The 21758-nt window shown below is 43.3% G+C and overlaps 1 protein-coding gene across 1 annotated transcript; it reads left to right on the top strand.

Moving 5' to 3' along the window:
• The first annotated feature begins 9047 nt into the window (after window positions 1-9047).
• On the top strand, window positions 9048-10055 carry LOC148879057 (protein ELC-like). Its single transcript, XM_088973977.1, has one exon. The coding sequence runs from the start codon at window positions 9048-9050 to the stop codon at window positions 10053-10055; it is 1008 nt and encodes a 335-aa protein (XP_088830103.1).
• Window positions 10056-21758: the final 11703 nt, after the last annotated feature.

The following is a 21758-nucleotide window of genomic DNA, read 5'->3' as shown; positions in this document are numbered from 1 at the left end:
ACTTAAATTGTTAATCTGGAAAAACATAATTTAAATTGTTAGTACATAATTTCGTGATATATTTTGTAAAAATATAATTTTCTTATTTTTTAACAAATATTTTAAAGTTATCATATAATTTTGTTAGAATATTTAAATAATTCTTAAATTTTTTTAATCCAAACTTTTCTTTAGATAGATATAGATAAAAAGTAGGGGGGAGGATAAATAGGAATTAGAGATAATTTAGAAGATAAGTAGGAATTAGAGAAAATTTTGGAGAAAGTGGGGGATAGTGGGAGAGGTAGTTTAGGAGAAATTTTAGGAGAAAAGTGTATTTAGGTTATTGGGAAAATGCATCTCATTGCATCTTGTTGGGAAGTTTAAAAAATGACATGGAATAAAAAAAATAAAAATTCAAAAAAAGAAAAAAATTTCTTGACTGCTTCATTTTAATATGTATATATATATATATATATATAGATAAATAGATAGATAGATAGATAGATAGTTTTATAACCTAATTGTGCCTAATTAGTACGTTTCTTCCTTTCTTGTCCAAAAATATTGGATTGATTACAATCTGGTCTAGTTTGGACCATAATGGTTTTAGGAACTCGGTCCAACTTTGGACAAGGTTTGCAGATACCCAACAAGGTCTATAAATATAAGATCCATTAGGAATCGGGTCCACGTTCTATCCCTGTTGGCTCACAGAGGGATAATATAAATCGAGTATATTAATCTTGAATACATAGGGGAAGTATATCTTTTTTCTTCCTTTATATAATTATTTATGTGTGAAATAAAATTTTATATTTTAGTGCTTTTATAAAATAAGGTTTGGTTTAGAACTCGGATATGGACTTTAGCAAAATGTTGAACTGGGCAGAGTATATGGGCCAGGCCTGGGCCTGACGAACTCTACAGTCTACAGAAACGCAGCTAAGTGAATAAAACACACACACAAATAAATAAATAAACAACTAGTTTAGGTTAGTTTGGACTCTCTTCTACTGCATACATTTTGCAATTTCTCTCAGCAAATAATAAATAGGCAAAGCCGATAGGTTCAATGTTTGATTAAATATAAGAATTCTTTTGATTACTACAAAGGAGTTTTTAAAGAATAACTACCCTATCTATGTAGCCTCAGGTTACATCTGCAAATAAAATCAGAACATTTCACCTTTGTTCATTAGCAGGCTCTCCCATACATGGTTATTGATGATGTACAATCTGGTCACTCCCTTGTGTCTTGTGGTTGGGCTCGAACAAGGTTCTGATCTAACAGTGTCGAGCTGCGGCTGAGCTGATATCTGTGCACCCGAGCTGAAAAGAGCTGTAAAGAGAGAAGAGTGTGAGTTCTTGGGTAATTTTTACCTGGGGTAACACTCCGATGCTTAAGTCAACACGGGAATTTCGTGAGAATGTATGAGAGAGCGTAAGTGCTTTAGTGCGCATACCTTTAGGAGCGGATTTGGAGTACCTTTTACAGTTATCTAGGGTTTAGGTGCCTTGGGTAACGTCTTTGAGTCTTTGGTGGAGCTGTTTCCGTAATATAAGGCATGTTGGCACGTCATTCTGTGGCGCACGGTTTGACAAGCTGCTCCTTATGGTCACGGTGACTGCCCCCACTAGGGTGTGGCGCGTGGAATGGTTTGGGTGAGCTCATGTTGGCGGTGGCTCAAGCTCGCCCCAACTCAGCCGCCCACCTGATGTCGGGTGTCATGTGCTGACTTGTCAAGCTAGCCTGCTGACTTGGCACTGTGCCACGTGTCATTAGTTGTGTGGAGGGACCAAAATGCCCCTCACCAGTTACAGTTGGGAGAGCACATCTCTAATCATAAATTGATCGTCTAAAATAGGTTTGCTACAAAAATAATGTTGATTCAAATAGAAATGAAGCCATTTTAAAATTTTAATAAAACAAAATCTGGCTTAGTCTAGGAAGTGTATAAACACAAATAGGAAAAATACAAAAACCTTCCCTAAAGTTTCTAGCAATCATAAAAATCTTTCCTATAGTTTCGTCGTTGTCTTTGCGACCTAGCTTGACTTTGCGGTTATGTCAGCATTGCATCACCTCCGTGGCCCCACCTTATCCCTCTGGTCACGATGGCACCACGCCATGAGGATAAGCACAACCAAGATAGGAGAGCAGATGGGGACAAATCCGTTGGGGATTAAGTCTTATCCCAAAGACCTCGGCGGTTAACCTCATCCCGACAACCACAAAAGCCTCATCCGATAAGGACACAGATTCGGCTATAAAAGGTGTCCCTTGCTCAAGGAAAATGATCCATCTCTTAACTCCCATACCGTTACTTTGCTCGGACTAGCACTGCCCTATAATTGCTCAGCTCGACCACCCACCTTCTTCAACTGACTTGAGGGTCGAAGTATCTACCTGGGGATAACTCCTTGGCCAATTGATGATGCACGTTTTGGCAGTTCCCGGCTAGCTGGTGACTCAGATGCCTAGCTGAGTGGTTCCTACTTGGATGGTGGCTTGGATGCCTACTTGAATGGTGACGAGCTGGGATGTGGCTTTGACGCCTAGCTGTACGGTGACGAGTTGGAGAGGTGGCTCCTGATGCCTAGCTGAATGGCGATGAGATAGAGAGGTGGCTCTGATGCCTAGCTGGATGATGATGAGCTGGAGAGATGGCTTTGATGCCTAGCTGATTGGTGATGAGTTGGAGAGGTGCATCTTATGCCTAGCTAACTGGTGACGAGTTGGAGAGGTGGCTCTGATGCCTGGCTATATGGTGACGAGCTAGAGAGGTGGCTCTGATGTGACTTACAAGGAAATGGTGTCAGAGTGCCTAGGTTGCTTTACCCGGGGTGGGCACTCCGATGCTTAATTAGCGAATGCAGAGATTTTGTGAGAGAGCTTAAAGTAAGAGAGTTAGAGAGCTGCGAAAACTAAATTGCACATGTCCCTTCTGTTGTTGGAGGTAAGGCCTTTATATAGGCATTGTTTGGCGTGGGCATCACGCAACGCGCCCGGGATCTCCGGGAAGACATGCCTAACTGCTCCGATGTCCTCGGAGGTAGTCGTGCACATAGGCTAATCTTTGCACCTTACTCGGTTTTCTCCAAAACATTCGGTGTGAGAGACCGACTTCCCAGAGACCCGGGAGTAATGGTATGCGTGCAGAATTTATCGGTGAGCACGTCTCACAGGTCGCCACCTGGACCTCAATTAGGTCAGCAAGCCCTCGAGGGATGCCGCACCTCACGTCGAGGCTGCTTCGCCGATATTGACGAGGTACCACAAGTCGGCCCTGGACAAAGTGCTGCTAGCCGCCCGAGTTGTGGATGAGGTCGCCAGCTAGGTTTCCACCAGGTCAGTGGAGGAGGCAGGTCACCAGGTCGGCAACAAAGGCATGTCGCCACTCGCCAAGTCGGCAAAAGAGGCAGATCTCCAGTTTGGTGACAAAGGCAGGTCGCCAAGTCACCAGGTCGCCAGGTCGCTAGTTGGGACTCCATCATTTTGGCTAAGGCAAGTTGTCACCTAGGTGGTTTTGGGGTGTCACCGAGTTGTTCTGAGATGCCATGTGTCATGATGTCAGTGGAGGGCCAAATCTGCCCTCATCAGGCATCAAGCAACCAAAACCCCAAAACAAAACAAACTATGGCATATGCCATCGACTCCCCTCCGCCCTCGTGTATCCAACCGATGTCTGCACAATGTCCAATAATCAAAATGGCAACAGCCATAGACACCTCTCTGGAAGCGATGAAAGGTTTGTGACGACTGAACCAACTTGTGCATCGATCGCTCATGTGCCCAACCAAGGCATGAACTCAGTTAAGTACGTATAGTGTCGATGTGTACCTGTAAATCAGTACATGTGAGTGAGGTTTGGTTATGTTAGGTGGAGTTAGTGTTTGGAATGGATATTGAATTTAAATTCGTAGGGTTCAATGCTTCAAAAATGGTGAAACTAGACATGATGTAGCGCAATCTGACGGCTCTCACATGTCAGGTGACCTGGACGCCGAATCGGATGTTTAACTTGTTGGTGGCCAAACTGGGTTGGGCTGAGCTAGGGCTGGCCGAGCTGTACTGCTCTGCAAGAGAAAGAGTTAGAGTGCCCGGGTTGTTTCCACCTGGAGTGGGCACTCCAATTCTCAAGTCAGCAAAGAATTCCTAAGAATTTCAGAGGATTTAGAGAGTGCAAGTGCTTAATCACGTGTATCTCCTTAGGTAGAAATGAGCCCTTTATATAGGCGTGGTGCTCTGAGACCTTCTCATAACGGGTCTTAGGTTTTCATAGAGCCATTTCCATTAAGTCAGGAGAATACTAATGCCGGTTACGTAATCTGTGCAATGGGTTGTCCATTTGATTCGCTCTGATGTGCATGATGCGGGCAGTCCGACCTAACGATCAATTCATTAATATTCTGGGGAACTCAGTCTAGCAACGGATCTAAGCAACAAGTCAGCAAGTGCATGCTTCGTAGGTTGTTGATAGTACTTTCTTACCTTGGCCGGTCCCTAAATTAGGTCTCTCCCTGTTCAGGGGTCTTTTAGGTCGGCTAGGCCGAGATACTTTTAGGTCGGTCCTACGATGTGCTGCCAGCTGACTTGCCGAGGCGATTTGCTTATTCGGTGCTAAGGTATCACTTGAATGCCATGTGTCATATCATCATTCAGAGGACCAAATTACCCCTTTTCAAAACAAATTGAATTATAAAAGAGCAAAAGAAAATAAAAGATGGAAAGCTCTAGAAATTAAAGCACCTAGTGTGTAGAACGAGAGCAATCAGAGATATTATAGGCATGGTTTTTAAAAATGAATCGGAGACCTAATCGGTCAGGGGTCTGGTTATCGGTTCGAACAGTCTGACCGTTCAACCCGAATGGTCGGCCCGTTCTAACAAAAAAATTAAAAATTAAAAAAAATTGAAAAACAGTCGAAACCGTTTGAACGGTTTGAACAGTTAACCGGCCGATTCAGCGGTTTGCTGAGCAAAATCAACGGTTTTGGGGGGAAAAAACAATTTTAGAGGAAAACGGAACCGATCAGGTGACTGATTCCCGGTTTTTCCAGTCCGACCATCCGGTCTGATCCGATTTTAAAAACCATGATTACAGGTCTTCTGATATGCTAGGATATATTGGGAGAGATAGGACCCCCTTTGAGGAAAGCGACCATGTTTTTCACTTTATCTGGGTTCTCCGGATTCTTTTCCAAGACATCGAGGAAACTTGGGTCCATCACGGTGTTGAAGATGCCGATCCCAGTAGCATCCCTTCATGCCAGAACATGTTAATGCGACTGGACGATGAAGAAGTAGGAGAAGCCATGGGTGGATATTATTGAGGAATCAAAAGTTGGGGTTAACTTCAAACAGCCCTTAACGACTATTTTTTAGAAGTTGAATCAGAAAGTTAGAGCAGTTGGTGTCAATGATCCGTGTGTTGGGTGGTGTCAGATTCTGCATTTCTGCTTATTCTACAAACTGCAAAGCTTTCCTACTGCTTGGTTGCGACCCCATATGCAAGGGGCTAAAAATGTCATTTCTGATTAAATAAGTACTTATTGGGAAAGTGGTTCGCCAAATATCTCCATCCCAATAAGTATCCTTTCCAAACCAACAAAAAATTAGATTGTTCCGGTCCCGAACCAAACCCTATCGGAACAATAGTTTGGGACCCAAAACCATATTGATTATTAATCAGGCTAGTCAGGTCTGGCTCGATAAGAACAATTCAGAGGGTTTTCCTTCAAAGATTAAGAGGTAAAGCTGCAAGTCTGCAATCGAATTTCGAATCTGCCCTAATGGTTACTCGTTGCTGGAATCAAATTGAATGTGGAAAATACTTGGCAGAGTTGTAAATAGGAGCTTAGGCAAAGAGGCAACGGTAACCCTCTATTATTGGGCCGTCAAGCATCCCCATGTACCGAAAGAAATAAAAAATAAAAATAGAATCACATAAAGGAAGAAAACACAATTCAAAGTGCTACCTGCTACTGCAACATGTTTCTGCCGTTCAAGAAGAAAAATCAACTGATATAAACCAAAATACTGTGGGGATTCAAGAAGAAAAAAACCATAGCTCAGATTAGATGGTCATTTCCTGCTGCAGTTCAAGAAGAAAAATCACCGATTAATGGTTACTTGCCACTGCCGTTTTTTCTTTTCTTGCATTCATTCTCTACATAGATGCCATCGCTACACTTCCCAACAAGAAGATCTCGTCTTCTGCCTATCGCCTACAACTGCAACGTCTCAAAGTTTTGTGAGTGGTGTTTGGTTTTGGTGTAGGTGTCTCCCTTAGTGGGCGGCAGATGAGATGAGAATAGTTTAGGTTTTAGAACTAGTATTTCATTAATAATAGAAAGAGTGAAAAACTAAAGGGTTTAGGGGTGCATAGGATTTCATTAATAAAGTACTTCTATTACATGGACAATTTTAGACATCTACTATAACTAATATTATGTAAAATACCATTAACATATCATAAATGTTATAATATTTAATCGGTTCGGGACAGCTAAAACTAGATCTGAACCGATAACAATCGGGACACACAATAAAGAACTAAGACCGAGCCAATGGGATAGAACTCTGAACCAGGACCCGACCCATTGACAACCCTAGATAAAAGGGTCACCAAACAATCTTAAGTACTTGTTTAAATAAGCACTTAGAATAAATACTTAGAATAAGTAGTAAGTACTTAGAATAAGCATCAAGTGCCTATTTCTGCTCTGTGGTTGTGAAATTCCCCCAGTCAAGAGTAACGATCAGGATCCAAACCAATGAATCTGCTCCTCTGTGGTTATAAAACCGCTTATTTGTCTGCGTTCTTCCTGCCCAAAAATATACTGCTTAATTTCTAAAACCACCTTCACTCTAAAGAACCAGAAAACCGCTTTTGGCTGCTTCCACGTACCTCTTTAAGCTAGTTTCTATAATATATCTTGCCTCCCTTTTCGTCTCCTCCAAACACTCCAAAAATGCTGCTTTGTCAATTTTTGCTCCTCCAAACACTCCCACGAGATAACTAAGGTTCACTTTGAAAAGAGTATAAATGTAAATATGTGCAATGCAAATATATACAAAATAATACAAAATATAAAGTTTTGCACTCTACCTATTTGCATTTATACTCCTTCCAAACGGAGCCTAAAGAACAGTATTGACTCATCTCTTTCATTGTTTGCTTTGTAGTAGGCAGACCTGTTGGCTCAAGTAAACCCAGTAGAAATTTTCACTTCCATTTTATTTTCCTCTCCCCTATTTGAAGTAAATAGGTGAAGGTGGATCCAAGAATTTCATCAAAATAGGGTCATTTCAACAATTTTGTATATAAAATAATTTATAAAAATGCATTTAAAGAAATTGATTCATCAGTTTAACGTTTTTTAAATGATGGAAGGGAGGTTTTTATCGATTTTTTTTTTAAGTTAAGGAGAGGTATTTTATTTAATAAAATGAAACGGAGGTTTTATGATTGTCAGACACTTTAGGAAGGTTTTGTATTTTACCCATACAAATAATTACAATATAAAACCTTGTATACCTTGTATTTGTATATATTGTATTTATATGTATTTGAGCTTAAAATAACACGATGGGGTGCTTCTACTTCTTAGAGCACCTAACTATCCAATAAAAAAGATGCAGATCCTGACCTGTGACAAGTGGGCTATTTTGTTAATGTTTTCTGGTAATCTAAATTTGGTAATCTTCAACTCTTTTGTTGTTCAACTGTCACTCACCGTCCACGACCCACTGCAAATTCCTTTATTGGTCCGGTCAATGACTCAGTGGTCAGTCCAATCCGTTTCTCAGATCGATGACCCTTTACATTTCTAGCTTCCCTCCCCTCCTTTAATTTGAGATATTCACAGCTAATAACATTACAATAAGCTGCAATTTGAAATCCTTTATTAAAAAAAAAAAAGCAAAAAGGTATATAAAAATTGAGAGTTCAGGACTGGAGCAGATTCACAAAACAAACTATTGGGAGTTCATGGATGTATTTTAAGCCTTACATGGTCCCTTCTCTTGTTGAATAAAGGAAAAAAAAAGCACAAGGTATATAAAAATGAAACAACGAAAGAAGAAAAGGATGTGCCTACGTATTTCAAATAGATTGTTCACCAACTGTCTACGTGAATATCTCAATCAGTAAGCTTCTGTATTGATACTACAATCTGGTTTCAACCCACAGTTCCCACTATCACCTGCAGCAAACTTTTTTAAACTTTTTGAACCCCAAAAGGCACAATCAAACAAGAAGATAGATTACATCTCTTTTTCCACAATAGACCTAATAAAATCCAGAATAACAGACTATGTCATGCATGGAGCAGTCTCGCCTAGCTAAGAGTGAAGTGAGCTAGCCCATGAGTTGCCATGTTACAAAAAAGATATGTATAGTTGAGTTCTAGAGGGGAGAAATAGGGAATAAGCCTTCTGCCAAACAACACCTGCAAACTTACTACCCGTTCCAAAAATGTACCTTCACCTCGTCAAAGCATGCTCAATCTTCAAAACAATACTGGGTCTGAATTCTCCTGGTTCACCCTTGATTAGTTGAATTACATCTTATCAAATATGAAAGTACCCTTTATGAAACATGAATCAATAAAATTAAAATAAGAAAGCTTTGATACGAATATTTAGTTGAGATCTGGTAAAGCCAATATTATTTAACTCTCATAATATTATATTTAATTAATGAGTTTCCTAAAAGAAATTTAGTAGAAACATACTGGATTCGTTGACTGATGTGTTTCTTGGGGAAGAAGGTGGAAAGAAACATCCAGCAACGGTCATTAATCATTATTATATATATAATATAACCTTGAATTTTCATCATCATCCAACTAAACTAGCTTAAAGACATTGAATATATAATATAACCTTGAATTCAACTTCTAGCCTTTTTGTAATGTACAAAACAAAAAGAAAAGACTATATCAGATCCATACATGTATGATTACCAAACATATATTTTGAAGGAAAAAAACAGATTTTTAATCTATATATTTTTTTAATTTCTTATTATTAAGTCTTCCCTATGGCTCACTCTTTTACCAATGGCACAACTATGTTCAATAATCCAATTCGTGGATGCTGCTCTTGCTTGTTCCTTCCCTTTTGCGCTATCCTATGGAGACCCTGATCAGAAATGGGTAATCCGCCGGCACTTGCTCTCCCTATTCCAGGATTTTCCCACTCTCTTCCCCTCGGCTGACAAATTTGTCCATAATGATGGTGCCACAGTTTACCTTTTAAATGCTAAAGGTCATCTTCTGGTCTCCAAGATCACACCTCCTGTACCTCTTACCATCTGGGTTCATCAGAACTATCCTTCAGCTCCTCCTATTGTCTTCTTATCTTCAACCTCCGACAACCCAGTTCTTGGCTACCACCCTTTTGTTGATTCGTCTGGCTTTACTACTTTACCCTACCTCGAGACCTGGCTTTACCCTCGCTCCAACCTATCTGACCTTGCACACAACCTTGTTCTCCTCTTTTCTCACCATCATCCTTTCTCTTTTCCTTCACCCTCTGCTATGCGTAGATTCACTAACCCTTGTCTTGCCTCAAAAGAAGAGGCAATCGACCGTCTCTTTGGGGCGCTTCACTGTGATGTGGTGTCCATACGTGCCCAACTGGACGAGGATATACAAGGACTACTAAGGTTGCAAGATCGGCTGAAGGACCGAGCCAAAATCACCACAACCATTTTAGAGGGGGCTGAACATGAAAAAACAAGTTTGGAGCGTAGACTGGCAGAAGTGACAGAGGAAGTTGACAAATTGGAAGACTGGTTGAAAGTTCATGGCTCCAACTTTGATGTTTCCACTGAAGTTGATGATGATATGGGAGCATTTCAGGCTGCAGATTTAGAGTCGGCAAGCAGACTCAACTTCATGGTAAAAGACAAGGCTATAGAAGACGTGCTTTATGCATTGGACGAGGCACTGATGGAAGAGGTGGTGGCTTCAGAACAATATATTAGACAGGTCAGGTCATTGGCAAAGAATCAGTTCTATTACAGAAATAGACTGATAAAACTAACAGAGACAAATACTTCATAAACCAGATTGATTTAAGTCCTCTTCGTTTCCTTGTACATGATGGACTAAATGGTTTTCTGTTTATTATTCCTCTCTCATTCTCTCATCAGTCGTTTAGTTTTATGAGAAGAAAAGTTGAATTAGCTCTCTTTTCGTTACATGTTATTCCAATAAATGAGGGCATTTTCTTGTTTAGCCGTGACTGAGCTGCCCTGTTAGATGAACTACTTGTGTGATTAATATTATGTTTAGTTTAACAGTAAATAAACATCAAGAATTGGAAGAGATGAGACTAGTTACAACCACTTGCAGCTACGGTCGAGTATTGAAATGTTCTACGAAAAAGCAATGAAACATACTATGGGGGGCAACGAGGGAACACTAGACCACTTGGTCAAACAGGGTTTTTATTCTGTAACTACAGATTGGATTGAGTGCAATAAAGTTTGTATATTTGACCAGCATGAACAAACCATGGGCCTCCTCAACCTCATCCTCCATCAAGTATATAGGCCAGGGATCTGTTGGATGAGACTCAGCTATGATTGGATTGTTCTGCATGAATGATTCCAAGTTTCCCAAACAAGGCCAATTGTGATGAAAAGCAGTCGTTTTTCTAGCTTTCTAAGCTACGGTTGTTTAAGCTAGAGCAGAACCCATAGTTTTCCCTAGCTTGCGGATGAGATAGGTTGGTTAGAGATAATCAAGGCATCTATCATTTTCTATCTTTTTTGAACTTATTAAGGGGTCCCATATTCAATAAAATGGAGAAAAGAAAAGAAAAGCAGTTGACCTTCCTGTATATATTTCAAGTGATGAATTAAATCTTATAATAATTTAATTATAGTTGAACTCAAATGCAAATATAATATATAGTTTGGTCGATGGCGGCCACGAAAGTTAGCTATTAAATATTTCTTATGTTTTTGGAGGAACAAGTAATGCCCCCACCTCTCCGTCTTTGATGATGGGACAATCCTTATTTTGCTAGTCTCGGTTTGGGTGGGTGTTTCTGGCCGGCCGGTGTTCTTGTTTGGGGTTGTGCTGTTCCCTGTATTGCTTTATTTTGGGCGGGGCCGTCTTCAGTTTGAGGCCTTTCATTCTTTTAGTGGGCCTCTATCGTATATTCCTCTTTTTTTTAATGTTTTTTAATAAAATTTGTATTTTATTATCTAATAAATAAATAAAAATAATGGCACAATCCTCTACCTCCTAAAAGCCAAAAGCTTCCTCTACCTATAGCCCCAGGTGCTTTGCCTCCATCATTTGCCCCCATCAATAAAACAATCCTTAATAAAAAGAAAGCTATTTTATGAAATCTTAAAACACCACTCATGGTTAGGGGATAAATATAATATATTGTTTGGTTGGCGAGCTATATAAAAGCGGTTTTACTAATTGCTATTGCTATGCTATCCGTACAATACAATTAATTAGCTTCTAATCAGAAGGTGCTTCCAAAGTACCTAACTATCCACCACCCACTGCAATGTATATGCCATCATTCAACCCGAGCTTTACACAAATTCCCTTGTAGGTCCAGGGGATGCTCCGGTCAATCTAATCCATCACCATCCACCCAAAAAAAATCCAATCTATTGCTCAGACCGATGATCCTCTACATTGGCAGCTTTATATCCCCACTTTCTATTTGAGATATTCATACCTAATAACATTAAGGTTATTTGGCTTGAAGGAAGGGAAAGGAAGGGAAAAGTAGAGGTGTAAAGTGGTTTGTGGGTGGTTCGTGCAAAGTGTGGGCCGTGTCGTCCTCCCTGATGAAAAATTTGGGGGTCGGTTTGGCACGGCTCATGGCCTAGGCCCGTGAGGGCCCGTGGGCCGAGCTTTGGGCATGGTCGGGCCGTGCATTGGGCCAAAGCTATTTATTTAAAAATAATTGACAAAAAACTTAAAATTTTAATTTTATATGAATGTTGTGTATACAATTGCTTATATATACAATAATTAAATAAATTAGTATAATAAAATTAAAAAATTATTTATTTTATTAATATTTTATATACTATATATTATTATATAATTATAATATTATATAAATATATAATATATAATATAAAATATCTCTCTCTCTCTCTCTCTACATATATATATATATATATATATATATATATATATATAGGTCGTGCCGCAGGCCGTGCTGGGTCAGGCTACGGGCTGGGCGTCATGGCCCACTCGATCGTGCGGTGCTGTGCTGGCCTATAGACCTAAAACCCCAAGCCCAGCATGACCCAAATGATAGGCCATACCAGGCCGTGTCATGCTGGTCCAATTTCGTGTTAGGCCATACCAGGCCGTGGGCAGCACAACCTGATTTATACGTCTAGGGAAAGATAGAAAAACCTATACAAGATTTATAAATATTTCCCTACCTTTGCCTTCAATTCATTTTCCTAGTTTTTTCTTCAAACTAAACACAACCTAAAGGATGCAATTTCTTCTTCATCATCATCTTCTAAGTTGTATCACAATTAATTATATGGGCCGGGGTCGACTACATGAACCCTTTCGTACCATTCTATTCTGTTTAGTGCCTTAGCCATATTAACCCATGCCTTTTTATTTCTGTATGCAATTTAATTAAAAATTCTTTATTAAAAATCCAATTGGATATCTATTTTAGTTCACCTTGGTTTCTAACTCGTGGTCGTAAGTAGATTCACGAAGCAAAATATTGGGAACTCATGCATGTATTTTGTCAAACTGTGAGGTTGATAAAACAGGAGATGTATTTAGGCGTTAGATGGCCCTTCCCCAGGTCAAAGCTTTCAGACCAGAGAATGATTATTTGCACTATTAAAGGGTAGGAGTAGTTACCTAGCTCTACCATATTAACAATCACCAACCAACCATGTTAATTGAATTTTATTAAAATGCAATACCTAAAAAGAATTATTGGGATACAAATTAAATATTTATAAATAAAACTTAATTTAATCTCTTAAATAATAAGATTCTAAATCAAGATAATGGGTGCCAGAAAAAATATATCAGAAAAGGATGTGTTTATGTATTCCAATAGATTGTTCACCTATCACACGGAATATTCCACCAAATAAACTAGCTTAATGACCTTTATTTTTTATAATGCCTTTATCTTATCAGGACTTTTTTTTTTTTTATATTTATTGGAAAACAAGGAACAAAGTTTCACATTCACGCATTGCGTTACCAAAAATAAAAGATTCATGCATGGTTACCAAACATATATTATGGAAAAAAATCAGATTTTAATCCGTATTTCTTTCTTATAAAATCTTCCTCCTTGGTTCCCTCTGTTATCAATGGCACAACCGTCTTCAGTCAAATTCGTAAATGATGCTCTTATTCTACTCCTGTGCCCTTTTTTGCTATCCTATGAAAACCCCGACGTGAGATGGGTCATTTACCATCACCGGCACTTTTTTACTCTCTTCCCCTCGACTGACATCCTTATCCATAATGACACTACATTTTACCTTTTAAATGCTAGAGGCCTCCTTCCCGTCTCCAAGGCCACACCTCCTATACCTCTCTCTCGCTATCTGGCTCCACCACAACTATCCATCCGCTGCTCCCATTGTCTTCCTATATCTCCAACCTCCGACAACCCAATTCTTCGTTACAACATTTTTGTTGATGCATTTGGCATTATTAGTTTTCCCCGTCCCATCCTATCTGACCTTGCACACAACCTTGTTCGGTTGCTTCTTTTCTTACTAACATCCCTTCTCTTCTCCTGTGGCCTCTGCTACGCCTCTAGTTTCACTAATTCTGTTCTTGTCTTAAGGCCCCGTTTACTTTTTGGTAAGTTATTTATCTGAGTAAGTGTATTTACTCATATTTTTTTAAGTAAATAAAATAATGATCATTTTAGTCAGCGATGGAAATTTATTATTAAAAGGGTAATTTTTGTTCTATCCAAGTATTGACAACTTTCCCCCAGCTGAAAAAATTATTTATCCAATTGAGAGATGGGTATCCCCAAAAGTAGAAGATATTGACTATCTTTTTGGAGCACTTCAATGTGATGTGGTATTCATATGTGCCCAACTAGATGAGGATATACAAGGACTACTAAAGTTGCAAGGTTGGATGCAGGATCGAGCCAAAATCACCACAACCATTTTAGAGGGGGTTGAACAAGAGAAAACAAACTACTTGATGGTGTGCATTCCGGTCACTCCTAAATGGCGCTTGCGTGGCTCCTGGAAGGTACCTGAGAAGGAGAAGATGAAGAATCCTCGGGGGCTTGCCTGGCGGGAACACTCTGACGCTTAAGTTAGAGTTCTGTGAAAGATGCAAAGAGAGGACGAAAGCTAGGAGTGCAGATAGCATGAGTATATTGAAGTTACCTCTGTCCTTTGGGACTGGGCTACTTATAATAGAACTCTGTCGAATCAGGCCCACCTGCCTCTGATAGGGCAGGTATAACCACCACTGTCGTCCTTTCGCAGCCGTTACAGCCAGGGCTGAGGTGGAACGTGCGGGGCCGTCCTTGCAGGGTACGTACCTGTCAGGTGTAAGACACCTTCTTAAGGTGACGGGCACGACACTGCCTCACAAGAGATGTGGGTGCAGTCTCCAGGTTTGTCGGGTATGGTGGTCGGGCAGGAGGCCTTCCTGTGATGTGCTGAACTGCTCTTCTGCGAGCTACCCTGTACCGAGCTACCCTGCAAGTGGCGAGCTGCCTGTGGAAAACTACACCGAGCTATGCTGCTTGAGGTGTCTCTACCTCGGGGGTATCTAGAAGCGAATCGTGGTGTTCCAGTTTGAGAGTGGCCTAAAATCCACCGGGAGGAGCTCGGGCATTATAAAAGGTCAGGAGGCTCCGAGCTCGGAGGTAGCTCGGAGTGCCTCAGCCTTGGGAAGGAGGTGCAAGCCAGGCATAGCCTAACTCGCCGAGTTGCCAGACTCAGCTCGGTAAGACCTTCCCACCGAGTTGCGGTTGCACTTGCTGTGCTGTCACGCTGAGTCATCGCTTGAGTAAGGTCACGCCCACGTGTACCCGTGCTACGAGGTCGGGCCAAATCGCCCTCCATCAATTGCCCCCACTCCCTATGGTGGCGGTGTTGACCCAGTGTGGGGAGTTCATGACGCGTAGGGTGGATTTGGCTTCGGTACTCATGCCACTCTGTCGTGCACTTCGCCTAGCTGGACCGGTCCAGTGCTTGGCTCGACCAAAAGAAACCTGGGTCATGTTTGGTTTACGCATGGACGTCACGCGATTTGGACTTCGTGGATGCCAAAAAACACGCTAAACTAATTTCACCTTGAGGAACCCATAGCCGGTTTCTTTGAGAGTCGTTGGATCATCTCAATCTTGACCGTTAGCGCCCGGATGCAGTGGCTCTAAATAGTGGGGGACCCTTGGTCATTTCTTCGCCACAAAGTCTTCAGCATTAGTATTGAGCTCGCGTATGAGGTTCCTAGTTTGGGTTTTCTAGCTCGGTTATTCCCTTGGATCGGTTCGCGTTTCCTACGGTGAGTCCCCGAGCTTCATTTCTTTTCTGAACATTCTTTCCTTTTTGTGTTATCATGTCGTCTAGTGTAGATAGCCTTATCAACGAGCCCGAGGTGGGTACCTCGGCTCAAGGTGGCTCTTCTGACGCCCAGTCGTCCGACGTACGGGAGGCTTCAGGTCATCTGACATTCACCTCCCACCGAGGTCGGGTGCCAGATCAGTTCGGCCCTTCCACCATGACTCTAGAGAGACTCTAGGGCCTCATTCAGAGGTTTCACCTTCTTGGGGAGTACTCTTACAGTCTTCCTACCGACAGCTTAACATGGGAGCACGGTCCCGATGAGATCGTGGTCTTCAGGGAGCAACTGGTCGTCGGGCTCCGTCTTCCTCTTCACTGCTGATTGTTGAGGTGTTGATGCACTTTAACATTACCTTGGACAAGTTTCACCCGAATTCCATACGGAATGTGATTGGGACCATTTCCCTCTGCTTCGACTGCTCCTTCCCCATTGACCTAGATATCCTCAATACCATCTTGGCAATAAAGAAGAGTGCTTCGGGCGCTCTCCCCGGGCACAGGCGGACTTACTATTTGTCTCCCCGCCCGGGTTTTAAATTAATGCATAAGCTCCCGAGTAAAGTCCCGGCCTGGAAGCGGGACTACTTCGTACTTCGAAGCAGCACGGGGTGGCCCTTCCCTACTGACTGGAGGGTGGCCATTCAAGACCCCAATGTTATCCTTGATGGGAAGACTAAGAAGTCACTTCAGTCATGGGCTCAACTCGGATTGAATTACAAGGACTTCACAGCCGAGGAGAAGCTCATCCAGGCCGGCTTGAGCTTCGCTACAGGTCCCTTGGAGGCGGAAAGGATAGACGGTCAGAGGCTCCACTGAGGTTCAGCTTTCACAGGCCCTGGCTCTGGAGCCCGAGCTCCCTGGCGCTTCACCAGTCATCAACTTGGAGGGGGACGTGGCGCCTCAGGGGCCTGAGATGGCGACAGAGCCCACCACTGAGCCTGTCGAGACTATTTCCAGGGACGCCACTGAAGCTGTCACCGAGGCTCGCCCTGTAGAGGCTACAACCAGGGCTCGTCCTGCTGAAGTCACCGTCGAAGCTTCCGAGGAGTCCACTCATGTGGCCGAGATGTCAGAATCCAGCTCGGGGATTCAGGAGGGTCAAAGCATTCTAAACCCCTAGTGCGGTCTTCAGAAGAGTAAGGAGGCTGCGTACCTGAAGGAGGTCACATAATGGGCCGATCTCACTCCTGGCCACCTTGGCACCCGAGCTGCTTCTCATACCATGATGGTGAGTTCCCTATGAAAGATTCTCTTTCTTTCTTTCTTTCTTTTTTCTTTGACTAGTCTCCTTTTTGTAGGTGAACTCAGTCGTGCTTGCCTTGACCTTTCTGTCTGATCGGCATCTAAAATGGGCTTTGGAAGCTGAGAAGTCATCCCGCGCAGCCCATACCGAACTGAGAGCAGCTCGCAGCCAGATCCACCGCTTGCAGAATGATGCCTCAGCTCAGAAGAGCTTCATCGAGGTGCTGCTGGTGGAGAAGAGTGAGCTGGCTCGAGACAAGGACAGATTGAGGGCCGAGGTGAACGAGTTCAAGGTTGGCCAAGAGGCCTTGAGGCTCGAGGCGGACAGTCTCAAGGCAGATCAGGATGCCCTGAAGCTCAAGGTGCAAGGCCTCAAGGAAGCAAAAGAGAAGTTGGAGCACGAGGTGGAGTACCTCCGAAGCGACATCAAAGAGAAGACCGAACTCTTCGAGGATGCCCTCAAAGAGACCAAGGTTCAGGCTGTCATTGACTATGTTAAGTCTTCAAGGTTCGACGACGTGATGATCGAGGCCTACCGCAAGGGTTTCAAACCGAGTCGGTGGTTAATTAGGCACATCTACCCCGGTCTTGTTACAAGCGCCATCACTACTTCGCGGATTACTGATGACATAGTGCATCAGTCAGCGGATGATCCAAACTCTGAGGACGAAGTCGCCCATGATGATGCAAAGGCCACTAGCCTGATTATTGCCCCTGAGGAGGTCCCTAGTAAAGACGATGAGTCTCCGAAGTAGTTCAGCCCCTGTACCTATGAGCTTGATCTTCTTCTTTTTTTTGTAACAAACTTTTGTAATGGGATATTTGTAATGAAAATACACTTCGTTAATTGCTATGCAATTTTACTTTATTTGCTGAAGTGATTATTTTACCCCGAACTCTTAAGCTATCAAGCTAAGTACCTGAAGCGGGGGTTTCTCGACTGTCGTCACCCCGGACTGTCTCCCAGTACTTAACAGGGATAAACTTATGTACACCGAGGTGAGCAACATAGTAGGGTATATGCCCGACCTGTCTGCATTTGGGTTAAGTTGACATCGGTTGTCCCTAATGGATTCAACCTGTTGTATGCCAAGGCGGGCTATGCATCACAAGGTTCTTACCCGAGCTGCCTGCGCCTTAGGCATTACAAGTACTTAGCCCATGCCGATGAGGTGGCTAGATATTATATGGTGCTGAGGTCTTTCATTAGCTCGGCATTTTAGCCCTTAGGTTGAGGGAGCGGCTTATAGTCCGCTCTCCTGGGGTTCACCCTTGCCAAAGAGGCGACAGGGTCTTATAGCGCCGAGGTCATGTTAGCTCGGTATTTTTTGCCCTTAGGCTCTGGGAATGACTCATAGTCCACTCAGTTGTTACAGGTAATACTGTCTTAAGTTGACAATATTCCATGCCCAAGGTACCTATCTCCCTTCGAGGGTTTCGAGCTTGTATGTTCCTTCTCCGAGTACTCGTTTCACTCAGTAAGGTCCTTCCCAGTTGGACCCAAATTTTCCAACGCCGGGTTCAGGTACCATAACTTTACGAAGGACCAGGTCACCGACGCGGAGGTTCCACTTCTTGACCTTGGCGTTATAGTACCCAGCTACTCTTTGCTGGTAAGCTGTAGTCCTGATGTACGCGAGGTCCCTTACTTCGTCGAGTAGATCGGGGTTGGTACGTAGTTCATCTTCATTTGTCTTTGCATTATATGCTTCCAGTCGCAACATAGGTACTCCGATCTCTGCTGGGATGACTACTTCATTGCCGTAGGTGAGGTTGAAGGGAGTCTCTCTTGTGGCAATTTTCTCCGTGGTTCGGTAAGCCCATAGAACACTGAGTAGCTCATCTGCCCACAATCCTTTAGCTCGGTCCAAGCGCGCCTTCAGCCCGCGGAGGATGGCTCTGTTTGTGACTTCTGCTTGACCGTTTGCTTGAGGGTGCGCGACCAAAGTGAAATTCTGTCGTATTTCCATATCTTAGCACTAGTTTTGGAATTTGATGTCCTCAAACTGCTTGCCATTGTTAGAAATTAGTACCCGAGGTAGCTCGAAGCGGCACACAATGTTCTTCCAAAAGAAGTTTTGGACGTTCCGGGCTGTGATCGTTACAAGAGGTTCAGCTTCTACTCACTTGGTGAAGTAATCCACTGCTATTACTAATAACTTCCTCTGGCTTGTTGTTGGCGGGAATGGTCCAAGTATGTCAATGCCCCATTGTACAGAAGGCCACGGGCTGGTAAGATACTCGAGGTCGGTAGTAGGCTGATGGTGAATATTGGCATGCTTCTAGCATTTGTCACATTTTCTTATGAGCTCGATGGCATATGCCTTCATTGTTGGCCAATAATACCCCTGTCATAGGGCCGTTCGTCTATCATGACATATTTGGCTGCTTGGCGCTCTACTCTTCTGGATGCATTGCAATCTGCAGGGAGGGTCCCGTGTAGCAAGAAGCTCGTGAGCGGGTCGATCCAGCTCGGCTCTGCTTGAATGACGGGATCGACCTCCTCTGCCCCCCGAGAATGTTGGGCCGAGTCAGGTCCTCTATGTACACAGTTCTCATGGTGATGTCGCTGGTGCTAGCTAACTGGGACAGGGCATCGGCCTCAGCTTTCTCCGACCTCGGGATTTTCCTGATGAAGTGTGACTAGAAGTTGAGCAGAGCCTCTCTTACTTTGGCTAAGTATGCAACCATGGTTGGTTTGTGAGCTTCATAATCTCCTGTGATTTGGTTGACTACGAGCTGGGAATTGCTTCAGATGACGATGTACTTGGCTTTTACTTCTCTGGCTAAAGCTAGTCCAGCTATCAATGCTTCGTATTACGTTTCTTTGTTGGATTTCTTGAACTCGAAGCGTAGTGTATACTCCAATTTCATGCCACTTGGGTCGTGCAGAACTATCTTGGCTCTGCTGCCCTACTGGTTTGAGGAGCCATCTACGTGAAGGATCTAGGGCTCCTCATCCCAGTTCGCGCTTGGCATAACTAAGAGAGATGTCACACTGGCTGCTACCTCACAGGGCCCGGACTCAACTGGCCTGGGAGCTCCGGGCTCGAACAGACTAGGGCCTCATGCTCAACCGGTCTGGGGACTTCGGAGCTGAAAGTGCATTCAACAATAAAATCTACTAAGGCTTGGGCCTTAATAGCAGTTCACGGCTTGTATCGAAGATCGTACTCACTGAGCTCAACGGCCCACTTCGTCAGTCGACTAGAGACCTCGGGCTTAAGTAAGACTTGCCTCAGAGTTTTGTCGGTGAGGACGATAACAGTATGAGCCTGGAAGTACAGACGGAGCTTCTGAGCTTCGATGACCAGTGCGTAGGCCAACTTTTCTATCTCTGGATATCTCGTCTCTGCTCCTTGCAATACTTTACTAACATAATAGATGGATCGTTGGACCCGATCTACTTCCTTTATTAGTACCGAGCTGACCACTTCGTCACTTGTCGAGAGGTACAACTCTATAACATCGCCCTCTTCGGGCCGAGTTAAGATTGGCACACTAGCAAGGTCTTTCTTGAGCTTGTCAAACGTGAGCTGGCAGTCTTGGGTCCATTCGAACCCTTTGCTTTTAACTGCCTTAAAGAAAGGCAGACAACGGTCCGTTGACTTGGACATAAAGTGGCTTAGGGTGGCTACGCGACCATTCAACCTCTGAACCTCCTTCAACTTTCGGGGTGGTTTCATATCTAAGATGGCCTTAATTTTATCTAGGTTGGCCTCAATGCCACGCCAGTTAACGATGTATCCTAGGAATTTTCTCGAGGTGACACCGAAGACACACTTGTTTAGATTCAACTTCATGTTAAATTGTCGTAGAATTTGAAAGACAGAATGCAAGTCTTGTATTAATTCGTGTGAAAATTGAGTTTTGACGACCATGTCATCTACATAACACTATTTTTCTGCCAATTAATGGCTCAAATAATTTATTTACAAGCCTTTGGAAGGTTGCCCCAGCATTTTTCAACCCGAAGGGCATAACCTTGTAACAATATAGACAAACTTTGTGATGAAGGCAATCTTCTCTTCGTCGGTCGGGTCCATCCTGATCTGGTTATAGCCCGAATAGGCATCTAAGAAACTAAACAACTCATGCCCCGAGGTCGCATCCACTAAGCGGTCGATTCTGGGGAGGGGAAAATAGTCTTTTGGGCTGCCTCGATTTAGGTTGGTGTAGTCAACGAACATGCGCCAACTGCCGTCAGCCTTCTTTACCAGAATGGGGTTGGCTACCCAGCTCGGGTAATGGACTTCTCTTATGAAGTCGGTTGCGAGGAGCTTCGCGACCTCCTCGTCGACTGATTTCCATCGCTCCAAGGCTAGGTTGCGTTTCTTTTGTCTAACAAACCTAACTACAAGATCAGTATTGAACTTGTGAGTTATAAGACTAAGGTCTATGCCAGGCATCTCTACCGCAGACCATGCAAAAACATCTAAGTTTTGAAGTAGGAAACTTACTAGTTCGAACCGCAGGGGTTCCTGGATGGAAGCACCAATCTGAAGTGTCTGGGCTGAATCTGTTGCCAAAGTTGGAATAGTAATTGTTTCTTCCATGGGTGCAGCTCGTTCTTCACCTTGCTCCGTAGGCCGCTCCAGTTCGAGGACGTCAGCCACCTTGGTCTTTCCCTTGAGGGCGGCGACATAGCACTTGCGAGACTCAAGCTGGTTGCCCCACACTACCTCTACTCCAAAGTCTGTAGGGAACTTCATTCCCAAATGATAAGTGGAGACCACCGCCCATAAGACATGGGTGATCGACCGGCCTATTATGGCATTGTACGGGGAGGGGGTCGCGACCACCAAGAAGTCATGGTTGAGTCTGACTACGCTGGGCCATGTGCCAACTTCCACATGTACTGTTATTTTCCCGAGGGGCCTAACTTCTCCACTGAAGCCCACCAAAGGAGTATTAGCGGACCTCAAGTCACTTCCCTGCAACT

The sequence above is a fragment of the Nelumbo lutea genome, chromosome 1 (assembly GCF_056320005.1).
Source record: "Nelumbo lutea isolate HS-2025 chromosome 1, American lotus-T2T, whole genome shotgun sequence".
Taxonomy (NCBI): domain Eukaryota; kingdom Viridiplantae; phylum Streptophyta; class Magnoliopsida; order Proteales; family Nelumbonaceae; genus Nelumbo; species Nelumbo lutea.
Note: the sequence above shows the minus strand (reverse complement) of the source record. Positions and strands in the feature narration are given on the sequence as shown.